At 37.4% G+C, this 11,211-nt stretch overlaps 1 protein-coding gene across 1 annotated transcript in view; it reads left to right on the top strand.

Moving 5' to 3' along the window:
• Window positions 1-200: 200 nt before the first annotated feature.
• The window catches only part of LOC128777601 (EF-hand calcium-binding domain-containing protein 13-like), a gene marked incomplete at its 3' end in the record, with an annotated part of 32,660 nt that continues 21,649 nt past the window's right edge, over window positions 201-11,211 (top strand). The window contains exons 1-4 of the mRNA XM_053904240.1: window positions 201-296; window positions 2,820-2,950; window positions 3,748-3,830; window positions 5,910-6,053. Of these exons, the coding sequence (XP_053760215.1) occupies window positions 2,856-2,950; window positions 3,748-3,830; window positions 5,910-6,053 (322 nt within the window). The remainder of the gene's footprint in view (window positions 297-2,819; window positions 2,951-3,747; window positions 3,831-5,909; window positions 6,054-11,211) is intronic.

Raw genomic sequence — 11,211 nt, 5'->3', positions numbered from 1 at the left:
CATGAGATCATGATCTGAACCAAAGTCACTTAACCGACTGACCCACCCAGTCGCCCCAATCATCACATTAGTCTGTCTACTTTTGTATATGCTTGAAATTTTCTATAGGTAAAAGATGAAAAAAAGAAAAAGTAAGAAAAAAAGCAACTCAGGAATTATTCCAATTTTCTGTGCAATTTAGGTATGAAACATCAATATTCCTCTGTGGAGAAGAGAAATCCTCTGATTTTTCAGGAGAGAAAAAGTTCAGAAGAAAGAAAAGTTTACAAGTACAGTTGCATACTGAAAGAACTGAGGTACATATGATCTGAAAATGTTTTACTTTTGAGCATTGTTTTTAGCTTTCAAACATTCCATCACATTTTAGTCCAAGTATTGAAATGTCACATCAATCAAAATCATTTTTTTTTTGAGAAGAGAGAGAGAGTGTGAGCAGGGGAAAGGGGCAGAGGGGCAGAGGAAAAGGGAGAGAGAGAATCCTAAGCAGGCTCCACACCCAGCCTGGAGCCTGACGTGGACTTGATCTCATGACCATGAGATCATGACCTTAACTGAAATTTGTGCAGACACTTAACCTACTGAGCCACCTAGGTACCCCTGAAATGTCACAATCTTAAATATTTCTTCTTCTTTCTCTTCCTTCCCCTGTTCCTCCTCTTTTTCTTCCTCCTCCTCCTCCTCCTTCTTCTTTTTTTTTTTTTTTTTTTTACAAAAAATGTAACAAGGAACCCATTCAGAAGAATATGACATTTTCCCCTTCCTTCTCCATTAGATCTTTATTTTTATTACTATACTCTCTGTTAACACTTCTGCTGTTGTAACAGTGACCCTGAGCATTCCTTGGCTGTGGCAGCATAACTTTAATCTTGGCCCCCATCTTGCTCTATATATGGTCTTCTCCCCTGTGTTTATATCTCAAGTCTCCTTCCATTTTTATAAACACTTCATTGTATATCTCATCTTGAGATCCTTAACTTTGTTCCCTCTCCACAGACCTTTTATCCAAATAAAGTCACATATACAGGTTCCAAGGATTAGGACATGGACCTATCTTTTTGGGGCCACCATTCAGCCTGCTTCATTCACTATATGATGTACTTAGATATACTGTCTATCTCATCTGGGTAATTTCTCCCATCTGCTTTCTCGTTTATCTTTCTCCAGCTGAATATAATCTCTAGTTTAAATTGTCTATTGAGAATTTAATTTCAGTGCTTATATTTTTTACCTCTAGAAACTTTATTTGGTTCTTCTTTTTTTTTAATTAAAAAAAAATTTTTTTTAACGTTTATTTATTTTTGAGACAGAGCGAGACAGAGCGAGACAGAGCATGAACGGGGGAGGGTCAGAGAGAGAGGGAGACACAGAATCTGAAACAGGCTCCAGGCTCTGAGCTGTCAGTCAGCACAGGGCCCGATGCGGGGCTGGAACTCATGGACCGCGAGATCATGACCTGAGCCGAAGTCGGACGTTCAACCAACTGAGCCACCCAGGCGCCCCTGGTTCTTCTTTTTAAAAAGAATTTTTTTTTTAACATTTATTTATTTTTGAGAGACAGAGAGAGACAGAGCATGAGCAGGGGAGAGGCAGAGAGAGAGGGAGACACAGAATCTGAAGCAGGCTCCAGGCTTTGAGCTTTGCGCACAGAGCCTGACGCGGGGCTTGAACTCACAAACCGCCAGATCATGACCCGAGCCGAAGTCAGACGCTCAACCGACTGAGCCACCCTGGAACCCCCATTTGGTTCTTCTTATAATCTGCCTTATGTCGTGTTTTTTGGTCATGTTCTTTAGTTGTTTCAAGACTGATACCTGATAAATATAATATAAAGTCCCTGGTGGATCTAAATCTTCTGTTTATTGCTTTGTCTGCTTCTTACTCATTAACTTATGTCCTTGGGTGCTTTGTACTTTTTGTTTATTTTCTCATATATTGTTGATCTAAATCTGTGGGAATCTCACGTGAGTCTGGATCTAGAGTATTCTCCTCCAAGAGAATTTGAATTCTCTTCTGCACTGCACTTCAGAGATGTGATGAACATGGGACAACTTTAAATGACTTTTTTGGTTTCTATTCTCCTACCCCACATATTTAGTGTAGATTTGAGTTCTGTACTTGTGTGGGTAGATCTATCACTATAACTAATCCAGAGGAGTACTCTTTCTTCTCTCTCTCTCTCTTTTTTTTCCAGCCTGGAGCTGAGACAAAGACAGATTTTACTCTGCATACTTCTGTGCTTCAAAAGGGGCCTAGACTCCATGTAAACAAGGTTCTAGGCTCCACGTAAAATTGAAGACACCTATTATTACAGTCCTCATTTTCTAAAGTGATGCTTTTCTGTCTACCCAGCTACTTGCCACTTTTGAATCATGCTTATGCATATACATGTTAAGTGGATAATTTTCTCAGTCATGAGGATGATTTAAAGCATAAGTACCTGTGTTATTTGAATAACTGTGTTGATTCTCCACATTATTTTGCTCATCTAGTCAAAGCCCATATATGTAGCCTAGAATCTGGTGGTCTTCTCTTCACTATACCATAGATTTGCCCTGCTTTGTGAAATCCACTATTTTAAATTGACACGACATTAATAAGGTGGTTTAGTTGCATACTTAGAAAAACATGACTCTGCAAAAAAAATTCTATAGTTTATTTAAAATTTTAGTGTATGTAAACTCTAATTCCATTACAAAAAGCAATTTTACATCAGTGAGGAACCCAGATATGATTAGCTATCTTTTTAAGAGGTTTATTTTCCAGTAATGCTGGTTTACCAGTGTGATCTCAGGCACCAGCATTCCTGCATTTGGCTCTAGATTGCCTCTTCCTCAGTGAAGCTGTTGAAGGAGAAGATGACTAAGAAAGAAAGGTCTTCACTCAAGTTTCCGAATCAGTACAGTGTTCACAAGACTTTATCACCCCTTTGTACATCTTCCTCAATTATTCGGTATTTAAATCATTGTTGTTTTTTTTTTTTTTTTTCCCTTAAATGTTGCATTAAGATTTGGGTTTTTCTTTTCAGAATCATCTATCATTTCCACATAAAGTATGCAAAATAGTTTGTGCAAACTAAGACTATGCTCTAGGGAGGGTGGCGTAGAGCTAAGATCACTGTATGTGGAATTCAAAAACTTAACGTTGGGTCCTTATTGACCTCACTTGCTAGCTTAGGCTCTTGTACAATTCACTTTATATCTCTGGGCCTCAGTCTCCACATCTGTACAAGAATCTTGTACTAGACGGACCCTTGAGATTTCTTCTAACACTAACATTCTATGATTTGAGTTATTTACATGTTAGGTGATTAGATAAATCATCTTTTCAAAAAATTTTTACTGACAGGTTGTGGAATCTGGGATTCTTTGCTATTTAAAGATACTCTTGTTTTTCCTTTCTATAATAACTTTCTATAAAATTTGCTGTGACTTGAATTAAGAGTAGCAAAAATTGGACGACAGCCAAAGGATAGTGAATCATGGGCACTGCTTACTGACCAGGGTAAATTCTGCTCCATAGAGAGATGTCTAAAAGAAGCAAGGTGGGAATTCTGGGATGAAGAGTATATAATTCACTATCACTTGGATGGTCTTTTAACAAAGGTTTTTATGGAGTAAGAGACTGGAGAATCTCAAACTGTTGATAGGCTTGCTAATATTTTAATGGAAAAATGGCATAAATATTTTGTGTGTGTGGTGTTTTGTTTCGTTTTTGTGCTGCTTTCTAATGTGGCTGTTTCTTTGACAGGAAAAGGGAAATGGTTTCTAGCCTCTGCAAGACATCATATAATGAAGTACCTCAAGGACACTTACACTCACAAGAATTAAGCGGTAATAATAGATTCTAGAACTTCTTGAATAAATTACCTGATTGTGTACATTTTAGAAATTGTTTCAGTGATTAGTGTCGCTTTCTTTACTCCTAATGGCATATGATATCAACTAATATTACATGATGTGACAAATGCTGTAGTCTGTGAGTAAGCATAAGCAAACTAGGTAAAATAAGGATTCATAAATGTCTTTTTTTAGAAATATCTTCTGTTATATTGATAGGCAAAATGTAACATATGTGCTTATTTTAGTTAAAATATTTTGGGAAAAAAGTGTGAATATTACATCCAATGAATATATTAGTAAGCACTAGAGTCACTGATTTTACTAGGACTTAGTTCTTGGTACATAGTACCCTTCACTTCTTTTTTTTCCCCCTTCACTTCTTGACACTGAACTCTCCCGTATCTTGGGCCTCTCCTTTATATTTATGGAGTCATTTAGCATATTTTTCCTTTCTGATCATCATATTAGGCATCTTTTTATTTTTTTTTTCATAAGTAATCTCTGTGCTCAACGTGGGCCTTAAACTCACAACCCTGAGATCAGAAGTTGCGTGTTCTACTAACTGAGCCAGCCAGGTGCCCCTATGTTAGGCATCTTTTCTTTTTTTTTTTAATTTTTGATGTTTATTTATGTTTGAGAGAGAGAGACAGACAGACAGAACGTGAGCAGGGGAGGGGCAGAGAGAGAGGGAGACACAGAATCGTAAGCAGGCTCCAGGCTCTGAGCTGTCAGCACACAGCCCAATGTGGGGCTTGAACTCACGAACCACGAGATTATGACCTGAGCTGCAGTTGGATGCTTAATCAACTGACTCACCCATGTGCCCCAGACATCTTTTATCCTCCAGTTTTATTGGGATATAATTAAGATGTAGCACTGTGTAAGTTTAAGGTGTATAGCATAATGACTTGACTTACATATGTTGTGAGATGATTACCACAGTAAGTTTAATTAATATCCATCATCTCATATAGATACAGAAAAAAAGGAAAAAAAGTTTTCCTCATGAGGAGAACTGTTAGGATTGTAAACAACATCCATAGCCTTCCCTATTTTCTCATTGGAGAAGAGTCCCTTTCATGTCACTAATCCCTTCACTCTTAATTTTCTTTCATTGAATTTTCTTATGCTTCCTCAGGGACTGTGTCAATATTATACTCTATGTTTTTCAAAGAAGCTTCTTGAAAGAGTTGGTTTCCTTAATTATTTATTTACTTCCTATTTCACTGAAACCTGGTTTCCACCCCTAATACTCTACTAAAACTCCTGTTATTAAAGCCATCGTGGGGCGCCTGGGTGGCTCAGTCGGTTAAGCGTCCAACTTCGGCCCTGGTCATGATTTTGCAGTTCATGGGTTCGAGCCTCACATAGGTTGTTCTGACAGCTCAGAGCCTGGAGCCTGCTTCAGACTCTGTGTCTCCCGCTCTCTCTCTGCCCCTCCCCAGCTTGCACTCTGTTTCTCTCTCTCTCTCAAGAATAAGTAAACATTAAAAAAAACACATTGTTATCAATATGTTAGTCTTTCTCTGGTATTTAGCACTGTCATCTAGCACCTCTTTTTCTGAAAACTAAGGGTAGTACCCACTGAACTAAATTCAGTTTAATTCAACAGACATTTTTTGAGGATCTGTTCTGAAGTAGACACTGGCACTTGAAGAATGAAAAATCTTGCCCCCTAGAGCCTGATAGTTGAGTGAGGGATATTGACATGCAAGCAATCACAATACCAATAGCTTTGTCTGAGATATGTACCAAGTGATATGGGAGCATGGAAGAAGGATTTAAACATTCCCAGGGAAAATGGTGACTGCCTTTGCTATGTGAGCTTTGCATGACTTTTCTCAGTTTCTGAGAGTTGTTTAGGAAACTTGTAGACTTGGAGGTCATTAACTCTAGACATACCTAAAGAAATCATGAGATTGATTTTAAAGCAAAGAATTAGAACACAAAGACTTGCTCCTCTTTCTTCCTTTACTGATCATTGTTGTTTTTTTCATTGGGAGAGAGTGTAGCGGGGTTGACGATAATTATTCGTTTGAATTAATTAACCGTTTTGTCGTGTGTATTTAGCACTTCAGAAGGCCTGTAAAATTTTTAGCAAAATTCAAAGTGGTAAAATTTATGTGAATGATCTGCCAATGATCCATCACACCTTGAAGATTTTTATAAGTGATTCGGAAATGCAAAAGGCACTAAAGACTGTTGATATTGATGGTAAGTTTTGTGTTTTCATTATTAGTTTAAGGTTTGCAAACATGGATGTAAGTTCTATGTTGGTCAGATTAATTACAAATCATAGGAAAGCTAAGCTTTATAATATGTTCTAAAAACTTTTTTTGCACATTTACGATAATATTAAAAAATTGGGCCTCCGGTACAATTGGATTGGTTGATTACTAGATTGGATTATGACATACTTTCATCAACATCTGATATTTTTAGACTTTTAATTTTTGCTACTTGCATACGATAGGGAAGATTTCTTAAGGCAAAAGTGTTTGAGTATAAAAGACCAGATTAATATATTTATGTTAAAATTAAGAACTTTTATTTATCAAAAGACACTTTAAAGTAAAAAGACAAGTTATGAACTTGGAAATATTTGCAATTCACAGAAGTGACTAGTGATTAGTTTTCAGAATGTGTAAAGAACTCATACAAATTAGTAACAAACAATGGAATAGAAAAGTGAGTAAGACACATGGATAAGAATATCACATAAAAGAAAATATATGTAGCCAATAATCATATAAAAATATTTTCCATCCTCAGTAGTCAAAAAAATGCAAATCAAAATCCTAATAATTTTATTTTAAAACCTCTGGAAAAGTAATTGTTCTTTTGTTGTCAGTGTCCAATACTTAAAGAAGTAAATAATAAATAGAGAACTGATTACATTTACAGATCATTCCAAGCTTATTAAGGAGGAGAGATAAGTTTAGAATAAAAATGGTATAGATAAGTTGAAGGATTGGTCAGAAATAAAATAAACTTAATACCCACAATGACACAGTAATACTCTGAGGTTAAAAGCATCAAGCTACTCAAATAAAAGATGTGGATTGGTTATTATAAAAAATTTGTAGATGGAGAATACTAGGAGTCAAATGGACCACCAATAGAATGTTACTTAGCAACCTAACAGGAATTGACAAGTTACAATAGCGTGCATTCGTCTATCTATCCGAGTCACCCCAACATTTTTTGAGTGTCTACTGTGCACAACTTTCAGAGGGTACAAAAATAAAATAATAAATATAAATCTAACTTTTAGAAAGACTAAAAAGCAACTCTATTTTTTCTGACATGTTTATTTATCCATATGTTAATTCTCTTGACATATAATTTTTTGGAGATTTATTATTAAAATAATTATTCAAAGTGGAAATAACTTTATTCTCTGAAAGCATAGGAGAATAGAAAGGAGAAAATAAAACTTATGTGTAATCCCACTACCCAGAGCTGAACTTTGGTATTTTTACATATATTTTTCTAGGATTTTTCTAAGCATGTGTGTGCGTGTATGTGTGTAACTGTGGTATATACATATGCATAAACACATAATTAGAAAAAATATATGTTGACTCACATGCATACAATTTTGTTACCTTTTTCTATTAACTTTATATGTTAGGCAACTTTCCATGTAAATAAATACAGATCCACACTGCCTTTTTAAATGTTTAATAACATTTATTCATTTTTGAGAGAGAGACAGAGCATGAGTGGGGGAGGGGCAGAGAGAGTGGGAGACACAGAAGCAGAAGCAGGCTCCAGGCTCTGAGCTGTCAGCACAGAGCCCGGCGTGGGGCTCGAACTCACAAACCGCAAGATCATGACCTGAGCCGAGGTTGGACGCTTAACCGACTGAGCCACCCAGGCACCCCAACACTGCCTTTTTAAATGGCTGTGTGCCAGGGTCCAGCCCCAGCAGGTCCTGGGGTTCCTGAAGGATTCACGGTGTCGGCGAAAATAACAAATGGACACGGACAACAACAGTGTGTTAGACTGGCCGCTTTATTGCGGCAAACGTGGCATTATGTTTGTCAGCAAATTCCTTGTAGCGTGCGTCATCTATGTTTCTTGGCTTTACCTAATTCTAAAAATGTTCCTTTGTGTAATCACCCATTAAGGGACAACATGGTTATTTTCTTGTAACGTTACAAGAAATTGATTAATTTCTTCATATTATTTTCATTATGTATCTATGTTTATTTATAGTCTATAAAGCATTTGCTTTGCTATTTTCATGAAAGGTCATCTATCTCTCAACACCTCAAGTGGAACATTTACAGGGACATGACTTCTTAATTGTTTCTTTGAACCATTTGCGTATAAGGAACAAAAGTTATTCGCTTTGGTCCGGGGTGCCAGGAGGGAGCCAAGAGGGCCCTGGGAACCCACGCCTTATGCGCTCCCAGGGAGACAGTGTATACCTAGGAACTAATGAACCATTCTGTACCTTAACCCACCAGGTCCAGTTATCATCTGGAATGCCTCCTGGGGGCCAAGTGGCCCTAGGGGTTGGAGTAATTTGTATCCATAGATACATTCCTTTGTTGCCAGGGTGGGGATTTCAAATCCATTTGTCCCCCTCCCTGGCTGGGAAATATATGGGGCTATCCTTCCTTTAGGTAGGGGAGTCTTTACAGGGGGTGGCAAGGGCTGGATATAGGCCCGCATAATTTCCCTGCGGAATCTTATTTCTTTCCCCCGTGGTCCTTTTCCCAGGGGGCCTGTCATGGGCAATTCCCCAACCGACAAATCCCCAGGTACTTTCATTGGTAGGGGGGCTTCCCTGACCAATGCTAAGGCCAAATTACATAAAAGCAGGAGTACGAGAAGCTTCGCTGTCGGTGCGCCACCATGCAGTCCCGATCCGTCCACCGCCCGGGCCCTGCCATCAGGCTGGTTGGAGAGCTTGGCTTTTGGCAGCTGTGAATTATTCTGTGGAACAGATCAAAGCACAAAAACAAATTGTTTTGAAAAATAAGCTATATAACAAATAATCTAAATAAATATGTTATTTCTAATATTTTTGCTGTTATAAGCTGGGTTTTTTCTCTTTATCTCATCAGGCAAAAGATAGGTTACTAAAATTGAAATTGCTAGGTCAAAGGATGTGAACATTTTAAGGCTTTTAAGTAATACTGTTATTAGAAATTCAGGGGCACCTGGGTGGCGCAGTCGGTTGAGCGTCCGACTTCAGCCAGGTCACGATCTCGCGGTCTGTGAGTTCGAGCCCTGCGTCAGGCTCTGGACTGATGGCTCGGAGCCTGGAGCCTGTTTCCGATTCTGTGTCTCCCTCTCTCTCTGCCCCTCCCCCGTTCATGCTCTGTCTCTCTCTGTCCCCAAAATAAATAAAAAACGTTGAAAAAAAAATTAAAAAAAAAAAAAAGAAATTCAAAGCAATAAATCTTTAGAACTTTAGATTTCAAGACTTCAGATGGAGTTTCTTCCAATTACCTGGATTTACCGTTGGGGAAACTGAGGGACAGAAAGATAAAAGTCTACTCCAAAGCCATACAACCTATTTTACTTTATTTGTTTTTATTTTATTTTAATTCCAGTTAGTTAGCATACAGTGTTGTATTAGTTTCAGGTGTACAATATAGTGATTCAGCAATTCCCTATATTACACAGTGCTCATCAAGATAAGTATACTTTTCATCCCCTTCACCTATTTCATCCATCCCCTCATCCACTTTCCCTCTGGTAACCCCCAGTTTGTTCTCTATAGTTAAGAGTATGTTTGTTGGTTTGTCCTGTTCCCCACCCCCGCCCCCCACCACTTTGTTCATTTGTTTTGTTTCATAAATTCTACATGTGAGTAAAATCATATGCTATTTGTGTTTCTCTGACTGGCTTATTTCACTCAGCATTATACTCCCTAGCTCCATCCATGTTTTTGCAAATGGCAAGATTTAATTCCTTTTATGGCTGAATAATATTCCATTGTATGTGTGTGTGTGTGTGTGTGTGTGTGTGTGTGTGTGTATATATATATATACACACACACACACACTCACCACATCTTCATTCATCTATCGATGGACATTTGGACTGCTCCCATAATTTGGCTATTTTAAGTAATGCTGCAATAAACATAGGGATGCCTATATACCTATGAATTAATGTTTATGTATTCTTTGGGTAAATTCCCAGAGGTGCGATTACTGGATCATATGGTAGTTTTCATTTTTTGAGGAATCTCCATACTGTATTCCACAGTGGCTACACCAGTTTGCATTCCCACCAACAATGCACAAGGGTTCCTTTTTTTTTTCTACATCATTGCTAACACTTGTTTTTTCTTGTGTTTTTAAATTTAGCCATTTTGATAGGTGTGAGGTGATATCTCATTGTGGTTTTGATTTGCATTTCCCTGATGATGAGTGATGTTGAACACCTTTTCATGTGTCTGTTGGCCATATGTAGGTCTTCTTTGAAGAAATGTCTGTTCCTGTCTTCTGCCCATTTAAAATGGATTATTTGTTTTTCTGGTGTTGAATTATATAGGTTCTTTATATATTTTGGATACTAACCCTTTATTGGGTATGTCATTTGCAAACATCTTATCCCATTCAGTAGGTTATTGTTTAGTTTTATTGGTTGTTTCCTTTGCTGTACCAAAGCTTTTTATTCTGTGGTAATCCCAGTAGTTTATTTTTACTTTTGTTTCCCTTGCCTCAGGAGATGTATCTAAAAAGATGTTGCTATGGCTGATGTCAGAGAAATTACTGCCTCTGCTCTCTATTAGGATTTTTATGGTTTTAGGTCTAACATTTAAGTTCTTAGTCCATTTTGAACTTTTGTGTATAGTGTAAGAAAGTGGTCCAGTTTCATTCTGTTGCATGTTGCTGTCCAGTTTTCCCAACACCGTTTGTTGAAGGGACTCTCTTTTCCAAATGCATATTCTTGTCTCCTTTGTTGAAGATTAATTGGCCATTTAACTGTATGTTTACTTCTGTGTTTTCTATTCTGTTCCATTGATCTATGTGTCTATTTTTGTGCCAGTACCACACTGTTTTGATTACTACTGCTTTGTAATATAACTTGAAATCTGGAATTATGATACCTCCAGCTTTCTTTTTATTTTTGAAGGTTGTTTTGGCTATTTGGAGTCATTTCTGTTTCCATACAAATTTTAGGATTGTTAGTTCTAGTTCTGTGAAATGCTGTTGGTATTTTGATAGGGATTGCATTACATTTGTAGATTGCTTTGGGTAGTATGGATATTTTAACAATATTCTTCTAATTCGTGAGCCCGGAATGTCTTTCCATTTGTTTGTGTTATCTTCACATTCTTTCATCAATGTTTTATAGTTTTCTGAGTACAGATCTTTCACCTCCTTGCTTAAGTTTATTCTTG

Source organism: Panthera pardus, unplaced genomic scaffold, assembly GCF_024362965.1.
Source record: "Panthera pardus isolate Hobbes unplaced genomic scaffold, ASM2436296v1 HiC_scaffold_168, whole genome shotgun sequence".
Taxonomy (NCBI): domain Eukaryota; kingdom Metazoa; phylum Chordata; class Mammalia; order Carnivora; family Felidae; genus Panthera; species Panthera pardus.
The sequence above is the reverse complement of the archived record's forward strand: the minus strand, read 5'-3'. Positions and strand labels throughout refer to the sequence as shown.